Source organism: Hydra vulgaris, chromosome 08, assembly GCF_038396675.1.
Source record: "Hydra vulgaris chromosome 08, alternate assembly HydraT2T_AEP".
In the NCBI taxonomy this organism is placed as follows: domain Eukaryota; kingdom Metazoa; phylum Cnidaria; class Hydrozoa; order Anthoathecata; family Hydridae; genus Hydra; species Hydra vulgaris.
The window spans coordinates 41,250,905-41,273,339 of NC_088927.1; the positions used below are offsets into that span (position 1 = coordinate 41,250,905).

The 22,435-nt window shown below is 25.9% G+C and overlaps 1 protein-coding gene across 1 annotated transcript in view; it reads left to right on the forward strand.

The window, feature by feature from the left end:
• LOC100205269 (protein HID1) overlaps positions 1 to 22,435 on the forward strand; it is a 79,334-nt gene that overhangs the window by 31,335 nt on the left and 25,564 nt on the right. The window contains exons 12-19 of the mRNA XM_065803730.1: positions 1,448 to 1,586; positions 1,983 to 2,039; positions 2,123 to 2,179; positions 2,433 to 2,516; positions 4,641 to 4,731; positions 13,889 to 13,954; positions 17,700 to 17,785; positions 20,130 to 20,208. Coding sequence (XP_065659802.1) covers positions 1,448 to 1,586; positions 1,983 to 2,039; positions 2,123 to 2,179; positions 2,433 to 2,516; positions 4,641 to 4,731; positions 13,889 to 13,954; positions 17,700 to 17,785; positions 20,130 to 20,208 — 659 coding nt within the window. The remainder of the gene's footprint in view (positions 1 to 1,447; positions 1,587 to 1,982; positions 2,040 to 2,122; positions 2,180 to 2,432; positions 2,517 to 4,640; positions 4,732 to 13,888; positions 13,955 to 17,699; positions 17,786 to 20,129; positions 20,209 to 22,435) is intronic.

Consider the following 22,435-nt stretch of genomic DNA (forward strand, 5'->3'; position numbering starts at 1 on the left):
ACTTTCTTCCTCACACTATTTTCTAAATTTAACATTGTTGCTATAGCTAGATCTATATTTGACTTGATAGCTGCTGGCTATTATTGACATTGCAGCAATTAAGTTTAATTATAAACTTAATTGCTGCAACGTCAATAATAGTATATAATCAATAATAATAGTCAATAATAAATAACCGACAATAATTATATTGTCGGCAAGCATTAAAATTTAAAATTTTTCAATTTTTTTTTTAATTTCAAATTTCAAATTCAAGATTATTTGATTAAGAGAATTTTAGAAGACTAAAATTTTCTTTTAAAAATTTCTTTTTCAAAAAAATCCCAAAAACATCTTTTTATTTCTTTTATTTATTATATTTTATTTATAGATTATTAAATGTTTAATCTTATCACTTATATCACAATAAAATGAATATATCACAATAAAATAAAAATATAAAAAAAAAATTAGTGTTTTTAATAATCTATTCGAAATTTCTTGTTTAAATAATTTTTAGTTAGAAGATTATGTGTTAACAACATATTAGGATGTAAATAGAAACAAAAGTCTTTGAGTATATTAAGTAAATTTAATAGTTGAGTATTTTTACTGCAAAACTGGTTGTTTTGATTTAGTTTACAGGTAAATTTACAGCAATGTACTTTATTCATTAAATCAAACTAAAGTTAACTTTCAGTAGAAGTTTTGGCTTCCATGCAGAGGTTTAAAGTAGCTATAGTTCAACAGCGTTTTATGTTGAATAAAAAACTTCTGCGTAAGAGAGCAATTGATCATACTTCTATTTAAAAGTTAAATTTAGCGTGACATACTTTATTGCCCATAATTAGACAAAAACACTCAATACTTTTAAGAATGGCCAAAAAAATTTAGAAAAGTTAAAAAAAGAAAAACAAAAATAAAACAAAAAAAACAAGTAGCAAAAATTAAAAAAAAAAAAAACTAATTAATTAGTAATTGCGAAAGTGTGAAAAGCAATCATAATTTGCAATCGCAATACACCTAATTTGAGTCCTGCTCAACATACCAAGAAATAAAACACGCTCCTATACTTCTCAACCATGACAATGGTGTTAAAGTATCTACAAACAGTTGGAGAACTCTGTTTAAAAAAAATATTAAAAAAAGCGGAATTAAATAATATTTGCTAATTTTATATTTACGTTGTTATGTATCATTTATGACTTCTTTTTAATGTCTGATGTTTTTATGTAATAATAATAGCAGCTTTTTTGTGTTATAATTTACATGACGATCTGTGCAAAAACACGTCAAAATATTACAAAGAAAAGCAGCTGTTGTTTTATGCTTTATTTTTAAATATATATACATACATATATATATATATATATATATATATATATATATATATATATATATATATATATATATATATATATATATATATATATATATATATATATATATATATATATATATTTTCCAGATATAATTATGTGATGTTTTCAGATACTCGCGAGCCAATGATAGAAGTTTCATTACAGCTTCTTATAGTGGTTTTGGATTATGATATGGAGCATCAGCAAATCATGGACCATGTTAATAATCCAGATCAAGTCTATGAGGTTTGTGTTTATACATACAATTAATAAAACTTACTTGTGGAGTTTGTTTTGCATGCAATGTCACTGATGACTTTATACTGAAATAACCATAGATTTGCTTTAGTGTATACAATAACTAATGACAATTTTGATGATGATGGTTATAATAATGATGATGATGATGATGATGATGATGATGATGATGATGATGATGATGATGATGATGATGATGATGATGATGATGATGATGATGATGATGATGATGATGATGATGATGATGATGATGATGATGATGATGATGATGATGATGATGATGATGATGATGATGATGATGATGATGATGATGATGATGATGATGATGATGCATTCAAAATTCATACTATACTTAAATAAAATTAATACATGTCTTTTTTATAGGGGCATGGTCCCGAAAATCTGTTTTGTAACTATTTGACTCGAATACACAGAGAAGAGGTAAAAAAAAAATACAATAATCCAGAATTATTCTTAGACAGTAAAAAAGAAAAAAAATTTTAATAAACAAAATTTTTCTTTAGGATTTTAATTTCATTTTGAGAGGAATTACTGGTTTACTTCAAAATCCCTTAATACAGGTTTTTTTGTTTAGTAACATAGCAGCTTAGTTTTGTGCAGTGACCTTTTTTTCTCCATTATCTTTTGTGTGATGCTTTTGTTGTTTAGTTAGAGCATATTACTTAGCTTTACTATGTGCATAAAAACATTGTATATAGAATATAATATAATAGTATACAAATTTGTATCTAATGTTTAATGTTTAAAAAAGTTAAGTGTAAAGTTTGTAAAGTGTCAAAGAAGATCAATGAATTATTGTTTTTGTGATTTAAGACTTACTTACCTAACTCATGCAAAAGAATCAATTTTCATCAAGAGCTTTTTGTATTATTTTGGAAACTTTGCGATCTAAACAAGGTAAAAATTATTTTTGATTCATAAGTTTTTTCTTTCTTTTGGATCTTGTTTAATTATTATCTTGTTTTATGATAAAATCAAGCTTTTTCTTGACCAATCTTTCCTCTTTCAAGAATGATACATCAGGGATGATATTTAAGATGATAAAAATTACTTTTACTAGTTACTGTATCTCAGAACACATTTTAAATATTGTTTTTCTTATTATACAAAAAAAATTAAATAGATTTATAACACAATAATTTCACTATACAATTTAAAATCATTCACCAGGGTTTTTGTATAAAAGAAGAATATCTTAAAGTTTCCAATAAGAGTGGTTGATAAAATATGCATGTAAAATATTCATTTTTTATATATAAAAATCTAGCATATTTTACATATAAACTTACCGAATTATATGAATTTTTATGCCATATGGTTAGGCTTTGTTTCAACACCAATTACAAAAAGCAGAGCTAATTATGATTACAGATTGTTTAACAATTTTAGGAACATTTGAGTGATCATAACACAAATGTTTTTCATTACAAATTTATAGGGTAAGTTTGTGTATCTAGGGCCTCCTTGTAACTAGGGCCATCCCACTTTATTTGAATACTACAAAGCTCTAAGTAATGCTTCTCAGTCAGGTGATTAGTCTTATATATTATATATATATATATATATATATATATATATATATATATATATATATATATATATATATATATATATATATATATATATATATATATATATGTATATATATATATATATATATATATATATATATATATATATATATATATATATATATATATATATAATAACTATAAATACTTATTATTTAATCCTATTTTGAATCTCAGAGAGTGTTACTATGGCAAGTTATAATTGATAAACACTTTTTGATAGTCTAAAGTAAATTTTTACTGCTGGTATCTTAGATTGTTTTACAATCTTAGAGAAAACACTTTTCTATAAGTTTTTTTATATTATATTGTATGTTATTTAAGTACTAAATGTGAGGTTCAATAAGTCTATTCTCTCTATCCAGATTTGTTAGTAGACATTTTTCATGCGGCTATCAAGACATGTACCTAGGGTCATACAATTTGCTTGTACATAGGGCCATATTTGTGTAAAGAGTATTGTTGATAAAAAGGTAAATTGTTGAATTTTAATAGGCACAGAGTTTTTTTTTCCTCACAGTTGTTTTGGGATTATCATTTTACGCAGTGATTACCATTTATTCATTTTATAAACCTATTTTTCAATTTTGCTTAAAACTATTTTTTTATTCAATTTTTAGTCAATTTTGTTATTCATTTAAGAGTTGCAATCAAGTAACACTAGATAAGTTTGTTGAAAATAATCTAAGATTAAATAAATTTTTAATCAAATTTATGTGTCTATATTTGTTTATCAATTTATTGTGAAGTTAAACCTAATTTTCAGAGAGCAGCCCTAAGAACAATTGCTAATGGCCCTAGGTTCAATTAAAAAAAAAGCTTATTGCACCTAGGGCCACTAATTTTAAACACTTCCAGATGACAGGCTTTTATAGCTTAAGTCAGTATACTGATATTAATACAAAGATGTAATCATATCAGTTTCATCATTTTTAGACAAGTCTGGGGCCTCGATTTTGGGCATTAAAAAAATCCGGTCCTAGGTACACAAACTTCCCCTATAAATATTTTAGTTTTTGGATTTATTTTTTACTAGTTTTTAAAAAAAACTCTTGTAATTATTTAAGTTGTATATTACAAGGAGTGCTAGCTTCTGTAGCTCATTTTATTGTTTATTTTTTTTTTTAGAAATTAAAAAAAAGTAAAAAACTCATTAAAAAATGCAGTTGTGAGTTTACATATTTTTCAACCAAGCTGAAAATTTAGAATTTTTAGTCATGTCGTACTTGTATTAAAAACTATTTTATATTTAAATTGATTTTATTGATATTTTTTGAAAATCTAAATGTGAGTTGCCAAATAAAAATAAATAAAAAGGTGGTCTAGAAACTAATGGAAACTAATGGGGTGGTCCTAAAGCTCTAAATTCTTGATTTTTGTGAAATATTTTCAAGTTGTTCTACTTTTTTTTCTTTTTTTTTTTTCTTACTATTTTAATTTTTTCATTTAGAAATTTTTATTTTACGTGCTGAAAAGTAGTGATGTTCTAAATATACTCGTTCCAATCCTCTATCATTTGAACGACTCACGTGGAGATCCATGTAATTTTTATTTTTGTGATCATATATTTTCTTACTACTTTTTGTTTTATATATATATATATATATATATATATATATATATATATATATATATATATATATATGTATATTAATATTATTAAAAGATTTTTTATTATATATTTTATAAATTATAAATTCTTATAAATTTTTTTGTAATAAGATTAGGAATTTTAATAGATGCCAAAAAATTATATTGCTGTAGATGTCGGGCATTTGTATTCAAGTAAATGACCAAATTATTTTCACTTAAAGTCTCAGTATATTTAAAATTATTATATAAGTCTAGTTCTTTGCTTTTTATTAATCATTAAACAAAGGAAAGATATATGCGCATGCATTTAACCAAGTCACAGGCTTTATTAAGAATAAATAACCTTTAAAATAAAGTTTTAACATTTTTCATTTGCTTGGATATTTAGCATTTGCTATAAGAAAAAAAACTGTCCTTATAAACTTCAAATTGCCCCACATCAGAAAAAATATATGAAAGATACTTTTCTAATGGCAAAGGAAGAGCAGAAACAAAAATGGTGTGAGGAAAAAAAAATGACACTAAATTTTTACTTTTTACTATGCTAACTAATTGTCTTTAGCGTTGTCATGTGACATGAAGTTTTCAAACATTATTTGTGGTTTGCAGTCTCACTCAAGTGCTCACCCTTGTATCTGATGTGACATTCAGTCAAAGAGTCTTCATCAGAGTGGTAAGCTCCAAATATTTGGCTCCATTCAAACTGATTATACAGGCTTCCAGGCAGTAGGTGCCCAAACAAAAAAAGCCAGGGACTTTCAGAATGTTGTGCATGAGCCAGTTATCAAGTTATCTGAGCAGATACTTATCTTGGACTTCATTCCACCTATGTAACTTCACTTGCTTCTTAGTGTTGTTAACCATATCTTCATGAGATGTGTCTGGAGTGGAAAAATGCACCAGAGTGTCCAATAATAACAAACATTCAACAATAACAATATAAATAATAATTAATGTAGAAAGCTTTTACGAAATGTTGACTTACTCCAACGACTTGCGGAAAAGCATGCTTGCTTTTTAGCATTTCTATTCATTAACACATTCAGAAAGTTTGATGTAGTTGTTCATGCTTCCTTTGGAAATGTTCTTTAAAACAACTATTGCATACTCATTGAAGAATTTAAGGATTCCTACCTCAAGCGTTTTTCATGTGAAAGTTTATTGATGTAGAGAATACTGAATTATAACATATGATATGTAAGAAATTACTCTTCAACATTAATTTTCAAGAACTATATTTAATAAGAGTAATCCTTTTTTTTTTAAGTTACTTGATCTGTTAAGCTAGAATCTGATTTTTTTTTATTCTCTGATGAAATTGAATGCGTTTCATTTTGCTGAATGAAATTGAATGCGTCTCATTTTGATTTATGGGGCTTCAAAGTGAGGCAACTAGAGGAATTGTTTTTTATTTTTTTAAAGAAATTTTTCTTAATTCTTCTAGTCTATGATAATTTTTGTGCCTGTAAATGAAATTTTTCAAAAATAAAGTCATAAGGATACAAAAATAAGGGCAACCAAGTTTTTCAGTTCTGATTACAATAAAATTTACTGTATTGAGACTTTTTAAAAAAGGTATTTTTTTATTATTATTATTATTCTGATTAACTTAAGGCTGCGAGCAACCACTGTTAAGTTGGGAGTTACTAGAAAAAAGAATAGAATTATAGAGCAAGGAAACGGTTGACAGAAGACTTGAAAAGTTGAAGGTTGTATGAGTCAGGAAAACATGAAAATAAGAGAGAGTTTCAAAAAGTTGAAGTGCAGAGAAAAAACTAGATAAAAGTTTTTAGGGCATGCAGTGACAGATACAGTAAACAAATGAGACTTCGCTGAATGACAAGTTGAAGCAAATAAGTTTTAGTTAATGGAACTAAAGATGATAGGTCCTTAGAGTAGCGCCCATGATAGTATTTGTAGAAAAGAGAAAGAGATGCAATTTTACAATGATAGGAAAAGAGGCTCAAACTTAGCCGATAGAGCGGGTCTAACTATGTTTACAATGCGTTTTTGGACCTTGTCTAAAAGAGAGAGAGCATCGTTAGAAGAACCAGTTCATATATGACAACAGTATTCCATGCAGGGACAAATAAGAGATTTGTAGGGGTAGAGAAGGGAATCAGGAGTAAGAAAATGGCAAGCACGATAAAGAGAAGCAACCTTACTATTACTTAAAATCATTTTGAATGACTTTTTGGCGTAACTTTTGCAAAATAAATCAATATTAAAAAATTCAAAATTCTCAATACATTAAAACTTTACTGCAATACTAATTGTCCAATTGGTAATTTGATAAAAACATTTGATCGCCTTTTTGGAAGAAGTTTGGAAACTTTTACTTACTTAATCAATTTAAACTAGAAGTAAGTTCTGATGAAGTAGACTAAATTAAATCTAAATCAAACAACTAAAATATATTTAAGTATTTGTAGGTTACAAACTCTTGTTAGTCAAATCAAATGAAATATATTGAATAATTTTTGTACTTTATTACAGGGAAATGCCCAACTTTCCAAAAACTCATGGAGTCTGCAGAAGAGCTGTCTGCTTTCTGTGCATGAAAAAATGTCAGACAAGTTACAGATTTCATGAAGGAGAGAATCAAGGTCCTGCTTAAACAAGAGATTGACTTCACTGATCCAAAGGTTCCATCAGTGCACAGTGGTCCAGGACCTTGCCATAAATACAAAAAAAAATATTTATTTTATAATAAAAACAATTAAAAAATAAAATTATATATTTTTTGTGAAAACCAGATTTAAACTTTTAAGGTCTGTAATTTAAAAAAAAATTTATCTATGGAGGGTTTAAAGTTTAAAAATTGAAGAAAATTTTTTTTGGGCAAAAATCAGTCTACCATCTTTTATACATGCTCCCTCCATGTCACAGATATACAAATTTTTTTTTAGATATTCTTATAAAATAAGAAAAATCAACATGAATTTTGCTTCTTTATTAATTAAACTTTCATATTTATTTTCAAAAAATTATGAATTTTTTGAAAATAAATTTTTGGTCAACCAGGAAAATTTTCGCCCAGGTTTGCCCACTTTGAAATATTTTGCGTTTGAAAAAATGTTGTTTATAGAAAATTTTTGAAAAAGTTTTAGCTGCTTTTGTTTGTATTTGCACCTATAGGGTCAGTCCAGTCTTGGCCAGGAAGGCGTGCGATTTCAAGTTTTTATATGACCACATAAACAATATTTTGTTTTGACAATTTAACCACGGTTTTTTAACAAATGCGCTGAAAAAAATTTTTAATTATGTTAAAAATAAATAACTTTGACACATTTATCTTTACTAACATTTTTATATTAGCGAAACACTTTTAAATAAAGTAGCTAATGATTTTCTATAAAGTATCATTGGAAGTTTTATAAATTTTTATTTATATTATTTAATTATATAAGATTTTTTTCCTTTTAAAAAAAGTGAAAATTATACTTAAGTGAAATTTATACTTTAAACAACGATGGTCTCTTTAAAAAACTTTACATAAGAATCATTTTAGTTAATTCACTTGAAAAAAATGATTTTGTAGAGAAGAAAATAAAGACAAACTTTTTTGAAAGCTATTTGAATTAAATAACTTTCATCTTTACCTGTGTTTTTATATTATTAAAACGTATTTAAATAAAGTAACAAATGACTGCTAATGATTTTTTATAAAAATATTAATGAATAATATATATATATTTTTTTATATTTATATAAGTATGTATTTTTTTGTAATAAACATCTTTAAATAAAAAAAAAAAATTATCAACAAAAAAATTATCAAATAAAAAAATAAACGATTTAATTATTTTTTCTTTTGTTTATGTTATTGGGAAGAGTTGTAAAGTATCTCTTTTTTTTTAACTTTTAAATGTGCACATTTGTTAAACAGTCCTTAGAAGTAAGTTGTTACTTTATTTAAAAAGGGTTTTGCATAATAAAATATTATAAAAGCATTAGTAAAGATAAATGATATTTAAAAAAAAAATTATTTATTTTAAATATAATTTAGATAATCTTATCATTATAGCTTATTATTTATTTTAGTTACGTTATAGTTTTTTTATTTTAGTTTTGATTAAGTTATTTTTATTTTATTTTTTGTTATTTTTTTACAAAGATTTATTTGCTTCTTTTACGATAAGTTTTTTTTTTAAGTTTCTTCATAATTAAGTTGAGATAATTCTTTCAATTTTAAAATGTATACAAATTTTCAAAACATATTAACAGCCGTAGTCAAGTTTTCAAAATCAAATAGTATTTGCGTGGTCATATTATGGTAAAAAACAAGTAGTATTTGCGTGGTCATGCCTTCCTGGTCAAGCCTGGGGTCAGTCCAAACATGACATACCTAAAGTAAAACGCAGCTCCTTCTCTCACTCTGTTTTTAAAGAGTTTCAACCATAATAATGAATAGCGGAATATTCTGGTATAAAAGCAGACAAAGTGAAGCTTAAACAAAACAATCATAAACAAAATTGAATAAACAAAATAATCAAAACAAATAATATTCAATAGTTATTTAATGGTGAAACTAATTTTAAATATGAGGAACAAATACATTTTTGATTACTGAATTAAAGGAAAATATGAGCATAAATATGAAAGTTTAATTAATAAAGAAGCAAAAACCAAAATTAGTACATTATATATATGTATATTGATTTCTCAATGTTATGAACTACAATCAGATGAGGTTAACCAAAAAATGTATGAAAAAGTAATGGAAAAAGACAGGTAGACAAAAAAGATTTATAAATCGTTACGAAAAATGGTTAAATATGGAATTTACTTTAAATAAACTTCAACAACAAGTTAGGATGAAAAATGTACAACAAGGTGCACCTTCAAAATTATTTGAAGATCTCCTAACAAGGTCTAAGAAAAAAAGACTGTCAGAGATAACTGAATAATTAGGTGTTACCACTAAAAGTTTGTTTCATGCCCTTATTCTAAGTCTCAATAAAGAAGATTTAAAGATAGTAAAGTTTTAAAACATTTGATGGAAAGTAAAACTGATGGATCATGTAATATATCATGCTCTAAAAGCTACTCAACCGAAGAAGCTTTAGCTTTAATATTAGATTGTAGAATGAGTAAGACTGACTATCAAACTATCCATCATGGAGCCTTAGATAAATGTTGCATTTTATACCCTGCCTACAATTTTATTGTAAAAGCTAAAAGTGATTGCGTTCCAGATTCTGGAATTTTCACTTCAAGATACAGTGCTTCTGTGAACCTTCAAAAAATAATGAATCACTGCAAAGGATTTGGAAAGTTATGAACAAATCAAAACTACCTGAGCCTTGCAATACTCTTCTTCTTATAAGCAAGGTCCGATTCGATGGTTTATCTGGACAGTCTGTTTATAAACAGAGAACAGAAGATGATGAGGACAGATTGCCAGTTCCAGTTGAAGAATCTTTGTTTCTTTCGTGTACAGTTCCTGTGCAACTTAAAGTACAGGAAACTAATGTTATTCTTGGTATTGTCCTTGGTGTGCTTCTCTACATTTTTATGCAATCTACCAAGGTGTCATAAATGTGACATTTGCCCTTCAGAGAATTTAGTTAAAAGGCATTCCAAAAATAATTCTGTTAATTAATATGTTCAATGTAAGTTATTACACTATGTGTTCATGCTGCTCTTAAGGGCGGATCCATAGGTTGGCGATCGCATTACAATAATAATTATTGTTGGCCAAGGTATAATGAACATTCACCGAAAATTTTAGCTTTTCAGCTTCAAATTCCCCCAGATTGCACAACATATCAAAGCATCAAGTTCACAAGAAAGTCCTCTGACTGTTCATGCTTCATTTGTCAAGTTGGCAAATCAATGCACAATCATGCTCCTCTGTTGCATTATGTGCACCTAGCAGCAGTCCACAAAGCTCTTCCCAGGCACTAGAAAAGTTGTGCTCTCTTTGCCTAACAATTCTCAAAAAAGGCTTTTCTCACCACTGCACCAAAGGTTCAAAATTTGAAAAAGATGGTGCACTTTTTGCTCAATGACTGCATCTGTCATTGAGCAAAAAGTTGCCTCGCCTAAAGGAACTAAAAGACTGATCAGAGCACAGGGTGGAAGATCAATACTCCTCACTCCTGAACCTTCCTGACAAAATTCAGAAAAGAAACCTATGCTCTCAACAACCGACATGGTCAAAGTTAAATCAACACTAGTCTTTCCAACAACAATATCAGACGACTTGCATCAACTCTCAACAAGTCATTTGGAGCAAGGTTGGTGGAATCAAACTTCAAGGATGAGTTTGCTAGTGTTAGAAAAAAGTTGGAGTCCTTATTCACTACATCAGCTATTTATGATGCTTCAAAAAAAAGACATCGCCACAACCAAGATTGTGCATTGCATCAGTCTGTTTGAGTTTTTTGCCTCAGTGTCTAAAAAAAGGGGCATCATCACCATAATTTTAATTGATGGTGGGGAAACTTGGATGTTTAGCTTGAGTATCATTGACACCAGGAAATTCCACTGTATATCAAAAGATGACAACCCTCACTGGTTTTACATGTCTAGATTCTGGTTTTAAGTAGCAATTAATTGTGGCCACAGACAAAAACCTTCCAGAAAACTATGAGAACCTCAAATTAATCTTTGCTCTTTTGGGGATTGTTAGCACACTATTCTTCATTGCGTGCGACATAAAAGTTGCTAACATCCTTTGTGGAATCCAATATCACTCCAGTTTACACCCTTGCTGCTGGTGTGATATCACCTCAGACAATTTGCAGTCAAAAGGAAAATTAAGAACAACCGAATCAATAAGAACTTTATTCCAGCTCCCAGCTCAACAGTTTATATTAAAAAGGAATCACATTGTACACAAAGAAGTACTTGATGTGATTCATGATCCTTCTCATCCGAACGGAAGGATAAGTTCCAAAACTGTCTTGGAACTTATTCCTCTGATAGAACTCCACCTTGTGCATGGTGTGGTGAATGATCTTTACAAGGGTCTTCAGAGAATCTGGAAAGAAGCCAGTGAATGGCCTTCAAAGTTGCATTTGAACATTCAACCCAACCACAGTGGAAAGTTCACGGTCTCAACAATACAATTCTTTTGATTGAGCACATGACCAAACATCAAGTTACTTCAACCATGAATTTAGGCTTTCAAACAATTTCGAAGTCTTGTTCATTTTTGCTTTGGAAACAATCTGTCCCCAGATTTTAAGGTTCACATCAATGCATTTCAAGAATGCTACATAACTCTGCCAGTCACATTGACACCAAAAGTTGGCATTGTGTTCCATCACATCAAAGAGTTCATCAAAATTTACAACACTATGCATTTTAGTTACCAATCATCTGAGGCAAGATGCTAAAGAGGTTTGGATAACTCTAACTATGGAAAGCAGTTGTTCATGATGCTTTTATTACTATGACTTAAATTTTTATTGTCTACAAGTAAACCTGTTACTTAAAAAAGAAATAAATAAAGCAGTAGGCAACCCAAGTTTTCATTTTCCCTTATTTTTGTATCCTTATGACTTTATTAGAAAAAAATTAAAATTACAGGCACAAAAGTTATCAAAGGTTAAAAGAATTAAGAAATATTTCTTCTAAAACAGTAAAAACGATTCCTCTAGCTGCCTTACTTTAAAACCCCATAAATTAGCTAAATGAAAAGTTAATTGCTCCGTTTCTTTTTCTACTGAAAGCCCTTTGAATACTCTATGTACTTAAAAGTTTTTAAAGTTGTGATGCTATTTGTATCCTTTTAAACTAACAGTGCTAAAAATGACGTATAAAATTTTGCTTTCCAGTAGGTATATGAGCCTCAAATAGCAACAAAATATTTTGAACAAAAAACCAAAATGGTTCTATTTTAACAAAAACATAAAATCTATGAAAAATTACATTTACATTATTAAATAGAACATAAATAGGTATTTACCCATCAGTTTATTCAACCACTATATTTTTTATGTTGAAAATGTGACAGGCCATCTAATTTCAAAATCAATTTTCTGTCACAGTGTAACCAGATTTTCTTTTTAGTGCTAAATGAACCGTGATTACTGGATATATTGTCATTTTTTTTGGCCATCAGTTTGAGGGTTATGGCGAAAATTGGCAAACTGTGAGTGCATATGGTTGAAACTGTGAGTGCATATGATTGAAACTGTGAGTGTATATGATTGAAACTGTGAGTGCATATAGTTAAAACTGTGAGTACATATGGTTGAAACTGTGAGTGCATATGGTTGAAACTGTGAGTGCATATGGTTAAAACTGTGAGTGCATATGGTTGAAACTGTGAGTGCATATGGTTGAAACTGTGAGTGCATATGGTTGAAAAAAATAGATAAAACTTTAATCATTAATTTTAAATGTCATATATAAATAAGAAAATGATTTTATATAAGAAAACTACTTATAAAGTACCACGCAAGTATGACACATTGAAAAAGAAGAAAAAAGTTAAAACTTAAACATAAAGTTTTTAAATAATGCAATCAAAATTTAGAATAAAATTCAACTATTTATATTGATACAAGATCATTTTGCATGCTCCAGTGAAAAATAAGTGAATTTAATTTTCTGGCTTCTACTGTATATTTTAACATTTATATATGCAGTTTTATGTATATATGTGGTGGTATGGCTGGCCCTTGTGTCTTGGGAAAGGTGAATACAGTAAAAAAAAAACTTTTATACAATTTTTATCATATTTTTATTATTTTTTTTTATCTATAAAAAATTTTTTTTTAATGTTTTTCACCTCCCCAAGGCCAAGAGTGCCACTACAGTCAAGAAGGCTACTTTATTGTGGTTACAATCCACTCTCAACTTTCTTTAACTCCAAAACACGAGCCTTGACAAACAAGGTTGCTGCGCGGAGAGACAAGTTGTTTTTGCAAATTGAATAAGCAATCCTCAGAATTAGGGTCGGCATTCAGCAATGCCGACCTAAAAGTTTTTGAGGTCGACAAAAAATTGTTGACCTTGTTTTATGGTAAGACCTTTGTATCAAATTTTTTTTGCAACCTGATGCCGACCTCTAAAAGATTGAGGTCGGCAAATTATTGCCAACCTCAATTTTTGTAATTCCGAGAGTTGAATAAGTTAAATTTGTTTTAGCACGTATTGGACTGATGCACATTGGTGTGTTTATTTTACTGTTACTTAGTGGAGAAAGAAATTTTGGTAAGTGTGTTTAAAAAATTTGAGAAAATTATATTTTAATAAGTGTGTTCAAAGTATTAGAGAAAATTTCTAAATGAAATTAAAAAATTAAAAAGTCAACAACTGACTTTTTGATATAAATTTTTTTAATTTTTAAGCAATTTAACTAAATTAGTTTTGAAAATGAGAAAGGAAAATTAAATTTTGCAACTTATTTTCTTGCTTTTCTCTGTAATAAACATAAATTGCAGAATCATTTTTAGAAACTAAATTTAAAAATCACTTTTAGACTTGTGCAAAAAATTCTTAAGATACTAATAAAATTATTTTACTTTTTTTTTATAAGTTTTAACATATTAAGCAAAATGGTTTTGAATAAAGAAAAGTTAATTTTCTCTATTGTTAAGATTTCTTTTTCATTTTTCAGTTGTTTTTTTTTTTTCTTTCTATAGTTTATTTTATCTTTTTCTGTTGTTTTTTTCACAAAAGTTTTAAGATGCCTAATATGTCAAAACATGCTAGTAATTAGTGCATACACTATTAAGTATAAAAATGGTTTTTTGCTATAAATATGTGGTGGTCGGATCTTTTTATTAACTAATAAGACTATTAAATAAAACAGTTTATTATTAACTAATAATAATAAATCTAGTAAATAACTAGAGATGATTACAAATATTTTTATAATCAGTTTATTAAATCTCACAAATTAAGTATTTTATCTCAGAAATTAATTTCTAGAGACTTATGAAGAACTTTAAAAAATTTTAACAAGGTCATTAACAAAGACATTTCTAAGTAGATCGCATAGATCTGATCTTATTACCTATCCTAAGGATAAGACAGAACTATTTTCAAAGAACCTTTCCTCTTATTTATTATAAATCCTTTAATTTTTCCTATGATTCTAATAAACACACTCTTTATATATATATATATATATATATATATATATATATATATATATATATATATATATATATATATATATATATATATATATATATATATATATATATATATATATATATATATATATAAAGAGTGTGTTTCTTATATATACTCCAGCTTTGACAAAAAGTTATCACTTTTTTATTGCTTAGAACAATCTTAAATCTGGTTTCACTTCTTTAGAGCTGGGGCTTGTAAATTTTAACCCAATCAAAACATCCAAGGTCTAAAACCATATTGCAAAATGTAGTTAAATCTGCTCTAATTCCCAAACTTGAACATTTCTTCGATTTTTGTAATATCTTTTTTATCTATTTTTTGCATTATTTATTGTGTACGCCTAATTATTTGAACTAATAATTACTAATAATACTAATAATTTGATTTATAATTATATTTGATATACTAATAATTGATTTATAATTTGATATAATTTGATATACTAATATTATAATTTGATATACTAATAATTATTATTTTTTACTAATTTTTACTAATTATTTGAACTTTTTACTATTAATTTGAACTTTTTTACTTTTTGAACTTTTTTACTATTAATTTGAACTTTTTACTAATTATTTGATATACTAATAATTATGATATACTAATAATTATAATTTGATATACTAATATTTTAATTTGATATACTAATAATTGATTTATAATTATATTTATAAATATATTTATAATATGATTTTTAATTATATTGATAATAATTACTAATAATTTGAAAGCATTTTTGACACACCAAAAGAAGCAGAATTACTCTTGGTAATACCAACTTTCCTGAAATTATGTTTTTATTTTATAATGAATTTAATTCAAAATAATTTTGAAAAAATAATCATAAAATATAGAACCTTAGATCTTACTAGTTGTCAAATTGCAAATCTTCCAGCAGGGTTCAGATTTTCTTTACATGTAAATTGTCCCGTTGGATACTTCATATATTAACTTTGTAATAATTATAACAATGGTTAAAACAAGCATTTCCATTTTTTCTGTAATAGGTATACGCTTAGTGTTTAGGCAATAAGCAAAAATTAAAAGTCCATTTAGCTAATAAGTTCTTTCGAACTTAAATTCCTTTTCTTTTTATGTTGAATTCTTTTTTATTGACTTTATTTTATTGATTTTATTTTTTTGAAAGCTATATATATGCAATAAAGCATACTTAGATATGATGTCATATTGATGTCATACTGAATCAGATAGCTACAGTACATACATTGATTGATACATTAGGGGCTCCAGTACATACATCTACTAATACGGAGAGAACGTGTGAGAGATTTCCTGCCACATCTAATGAGGGTTTGGGTTGGGGCAACAATAAATTTTTTTATTATTCTTCCTTTTTTTCCTTGTTTTTCTAAAATAACTGTATGGATTTAGGAGAGTATGAATGTGTATGTATATAGTTATTTGCATACATTAGTATTTGCATAGTTATTTGCATACATATAGTTATTTGCATACATGATGTTTTAACAAACTTGTACATTTTGATGTATTTATTATTTTCAATTGAAAACTTGATTTTTAAACTTTTAAGATGTTTTGTAAGTTGCTTAAAGGGATCCTAAAGTCCTGAGACAAGTTGTGTTCATATTAAAGAGAATAATAAAAAAAATGTTTGGAGTGAATTTTTTTGAGTAAAACAAAATAATAATTGTATACCAAGAAAAATTAACTTAGTTGTTTTACTCAAAGCTTGCCGTCTCCATGTTAGCCAGTTCCTTTAAGTATTTAAAATATACGCTGCAATCTACAGACTTTATAATTTATTCAAACGTGTTTAATTCCAAAGTGTTTTAGTATATGACTTTATTGTAAAATTTCGATAAAAAATTTAAAAAAAAATTTTTATTAACTTATAGAATTTTTTTTTATCATCGTAGATTACTAAAGAATTTGTTTAATTACTTATTATTAAATAAAAGTTTGTTTTTTCTTTATAAATTACTATAGAATTTTTTTATTTATTTTAAATAATTTTTTTTAGTTATTTTTACAAAGTTCACATTAAAAATATAAATAAAATATTTCAGATATTTTAAGCTTGTCTATTGCTATAAATTATTTTTGTGTTATTTATTGTTATTAAATGACTTAATAAGATTCTGTTATATAATAAGATGTTAAAAAAATTGTTTTTTACTATTTAACTTATTCACTACCACAAGTCGCTGACAAGTGGCTTTTGATTTTTTTTAAAGTTTTACCGCAAACCGCTGGTAGCAGCTTTCAAGTATGCTTCACAATTTATCTTGCTTTGTACATAAATTTTCACTCTAATCACATAATTTGTTTGTTCTAAGGTTTTATTAATTAAAAAGCTGTCTATAAATTTGTTAAGTGTAAATTCTATAATTATTTTAAAACTAAAAATTATAGAATTCGGCAAATATCTCTAATAAATGATTTCGTTTACCAAAAATTATTTATCAATTAAAAATTTAAGAATTTGTAAATTGTCATTTCGACAGGAGAACAAAATTGTCATAGTGATAAATGGCTTAGATAAACTAGAAAAATATATATATAATATTTATATTTTAAAGACTTAAAGGAACTGGCTAACATAGAAACGGCAAGCTTTAAGTAAAATAACAAAGTTATTTTTTCTTGGTATATGTTTATTATTTTGTTTTACACAAAAAAGTTCAGCCCAAGCATTTTTCGTTTATTATCATTCTCTTTAATATGAAAACAACTTGTCTCGGCACTTAGGAATCCCAGCAATGATTATTATTATATTGTAATTTACACACTTATAGTATCAACAGTTTTGTAATTTTGTCTTGTTTATTAGGTGTTCGTCTCAATAAACCATACTCTATGAGAATTCCAATGGACATACCTGTGTTCAATGGAAGTCATGCTGATTTTTTGATTATTGTAAGTTACTGGCACATATTTGCTTTGAAGTTTTATATAGTATATACAAAATAATACTGTAAATTTCATTATTGTATGTAATAAAACATTCAATTTGTTTTATATGATCAAAAATACCAACTTTGAAGTTGTTTTATATGCTCTAGTATGTAATAAAATGTTTTATACTTGTTTTTATAGCATTCTAACAAATTACACTTTTACAAGTTATTCTGTATGGTGTACACACCATATATAATTCATGGAATTTAAGTTTTATTATAATAAAACCTTTTTTGAAGTTATTCTATATTTATATATAAAACTTGCTTGTGAGTGCTATGACATTGTAAAATGTATTCAATTACTTTACAAAACAGTTAGACCATTGCAAAAGTTTCAATTTCCTTTTTTTTTCAGTATAAACACACTAATTTTTGATGCTACAAATTATAAAGGGTGTAACATCAAATATTTTAAAAAGTCCTACGGTGATATGATGTATCATGCGATTATAATCAATAGATTTGATAACTAAAGATTTTTAATAATTTTAATCTCTCTAATATTGGTGATAAATTTTTTTAATTTAAGTTTAATGAAAATAAATTTTCCTGAACTTTAAAGCCCACTGAGATTATTTACTGATAATAAATTGCTTCCATTGCAGTAATTTGATCTAAAAACATCAGAAACATCAAAATTTCATATCTATATTAGTGTGTGTATATTTTCTATGTAATTGCTTGCATACTAGAATACATAAGTGGCTCATGAATCAGAATGATTCATGAGCCACTTATGTATTCTAGTATGCAAGCAATTACTTATGAATTCTAGTATGCCTCTGCTAGCTTTAAAGCTCAAAAAATAAATTACTCTGATAGTAAAATTTGTGACTCATTCTCCAAACAACCTTAGTCACTTATCTTCAATCTTGATTTGTATCTTATCTCTGACTAGGGTCAGAGGCAAGAATCATGTTGTCTCTGACTAGGGTTTGTATTAAGTTTCTTCTTGTATTGTATTAAAAAATTTAATATTTTTTTCTTAAATCTCAATGTTGATAAAAGCAATTAAAATTATAACAGTAAACCTAAGTGTGTGTGATTGTATTGTGTGGGGATGTTCAAAATTTAGTTAATGCAGCATATTCGTTATGATAAGCAAGTGCAGTGTTGTTTCATCTATTTTAAAAATGAAAATAAAAAAAAAAGTTCTTAATTGCTACTCGTCCTAAACCATTGATTATTGTTATAGAACTGCAATTGGCTGTCTGTCTTTAATAATTAATAATAATAATTGATAATTGTACCAAATTAAAATGGCTTGTCTTAATAAAGTATCCTTGGGAACAATTATGGATCTTATTAAATGTTTAGAACAATTCCGGTGTCAAACAAAGTCAAGTGTTCAATATTTAAAGTTTTGGGTGTCAAATTTTGAAAAATTAGAAGATTTAAATCAAAAATTCTTTTGCACGATAAAAATCAACATTTATCTTGTAAAAAAAAAATTATTTGGAAGCTGGTGATACGGTAAATAAGTAAATGGTTTATATAAAAGATATCATTGAATTTATTCATGTTAAGTTGTGAGGAATATTGATCCTTTTTCTACAATTGTAAGAGTTGCTGTGGATTCTGGTTAAGGTAATTGAATGTTTAAAAAAGAAATGTTTTTAACTGTTTTTAATATCAAATGCATTCAAAACATTTTTTCAAATTTTGTTGTTTATATATACTCATATATATATATATATATATATATATATATATATATATATATATATATATATATATATATATATATATATATATATATATATATATATATATATATATATATATATATATATATATATATATATATAATATATATATATATATATATATATATATATATATATATATATATATATATATATATATATATATATATATATATATATGAGTATATATAAACAACAAAATATATATATAAAACTTTATTTAACTAATATATTATTTTTTAATAACAAAAAAAAAATCTGATTAGGGAAGACTTCAAACCTAGCATTCAAAAATGTTGTTCACCATGCTATAATGCTATTTTTTCTCAATTAATTCATTATAGTATTTTTACTATGTTAATACAAGATAGAGTTCATCTTAAAAAATTTAAAAAAATGCATAAAAAAATCTTTTATAAAAGTCTTTGTATAGTTCTTTAATATAAATTTTTTAGTGAAATGTTTTTTTTTTTCATCATCATATGTTTCATTAAATAAGTTTTTTGATATGGTTTAATAGAAATATATGTGTATTTGGTTAAAATTAAACACTGACATTTTAATTTACAATATTTATAAATTTTTTTATACAAGGTGTTTCATAAAATTATAACTACTGGTCATCAACGCCTGCATCCTCTCTTTGATTGTCTTTTAACAATAATTGTTAACGGTAAGAAATTTATTTTATGATTAGTTAGTAAAATAAATTTTATTTGTTAAGTTAATTTAATTTATGCATATAATTTATATTTTATATTTAATAATTTGTTTTTTAATATATTAGATCATTGCCAAATTTTCACGTCAAAATTGTTCTCTAATATTTAAAATTTAAAAATCATCATTAAATAAACCTTCTTTCATATAAACAACTGAATCTATAGCATAAACATATTTTCAAACTTCAAGAATATTCAAACATTTTGAATATTTTTGAAGTTAAAGATTTTATACAGGATTGTAACAACATTGAATGAAAAAAAAGTCTTTTTATATAATAGCCTACTTGCCATAGTAAAAATATTTGAAAAAAAAAAAGTATTATAAAATCAAAAACTAAGTTAAAAAAAATGCCTGCTAAAGTTTGACCATTAGCTTAAAATTTTTTATATTAACCATCAAGTCTACAGTTAGTAGTTATAATTATTTAGTTAAATTAAGCAGGCATAATTTATGCATATAACTTATTTTACTATATGAGATTAATGTTTATTTGTTATTTAAAAGTTATCTTAATAAATTATTATTATTATTAATACATTATCAACGAGCGGGATTATGCTCGCTCGGTATCAAGTCTTCAAGAGCAATATTCAGAGTTGGAAATTGTTGCCATGGGACCTTCAGTAAATTACGTGTGCAAGAATGGGAAGGGGGTCTCTTAAAAAGTTTCCTTTTTGGAGTTGAATTAACATGCTTGATTGCGGGCATTCTAAACAACAGAAACGTTTTTAATTTAGTTTAAAATAAATATTAGTTTAAAAAAAAGATTAAAAATATTTTTTTTATTTACAAAAGATGTGTAAAAAATTAACAACAATAAAACAAAAGAACCCTATGTTTTTAGAAAATCTTGTTGATTAAAACTTTGATTTTTGGAAATTCAATCAAGTTTTAATTTTTTAATATAAATCTTCTGTTCTCATTGGGACGAAACATTATACAAATATAATATATGATACTTATACAAATATAATATATAAATAATTTATATAACAAATATTATACAAATATAATACATAAATAACTTACATTTTGACGTATATTTTGAGAAATGTGTTGCAAAACTAGTGACGTAACTTTTTTTCTTTTGTTGTTTGTGAGCACGCTTCCAAAAGTTTTAATTCAAAGTTCTCTAAAAAATATATTTGCTAAACGTATTGTTTATTGAAACTTTTCTTTTTAATTTTAAGTTGCATTTAACTTTAACTTTTTTAATAAAAAGACTTTAATATAAGCTTGACTGATTTGAAGATACCAGTGAAAGTATTTAGTTATACTTATATTTGACAAAAAATATTTGATATTTCAACATTTTGATGTTTTTGAATTTTATATATAATAGTCATTAATTAATAGAATGTGATCGAACATGTAGAAAATCAAAGCTTTAAGTGAAGTTTTAGTTTGATAAACTTTTTATGTTAGATATTTATTTATAAGATATTTATAAATATTATGCTAGATATTTAAAACTATTAGCGAATTAGCGAATGGTTTGACTTAACCGGGTATGATTAAGTGGATAATATGATAAAGTTCAACTGGAATTTTAAAAATAAAACATGTTGGATTTAGCTTTTAAATAGAAGAAATAAATCATTTTTAATTTGACACTATATCGCATAAAATAAATTTAAAATACGTCACACATAAATTATGCGTGGCGAGATCAAAGTTTTAAGTGAAGTTTTAGTTTGATAAACTTTATACGCTAGATATTTATTTATACTTTATTACAAATATAACTTCTTTATTTAACAATATACAAGCTCTACTGTTTAAACATATTTTTACTCAAGCAAAAATTGTTTTAATAAAAAATTTTTCTATAAAATCAACTTATAATTTTCTCCCTCGCAACTTCAGACGAGCGCAAATTTTTACTCTTGTAACGAAACTAGCAAGCGCTACTTGTCGCGCCCGGAAGGGTGTTTACGGGTGTGTTTCATGTGTGCGGAACGATTGCTCCTGCTTCATCGCAAGGCCTGATACCTATTTAAATTTGGAGGCACCAACTTTACATATTACAATGAAAATAATATAATTTATATCAGAATATAACTAATAACATATGTGTTTAATAATAAGACTTGTATATATATATATGTGTTGCAAAAAATTTGCGAACTTGCCGAATTCGTGAAATCAGCAATATATATCTTAACAATTACATT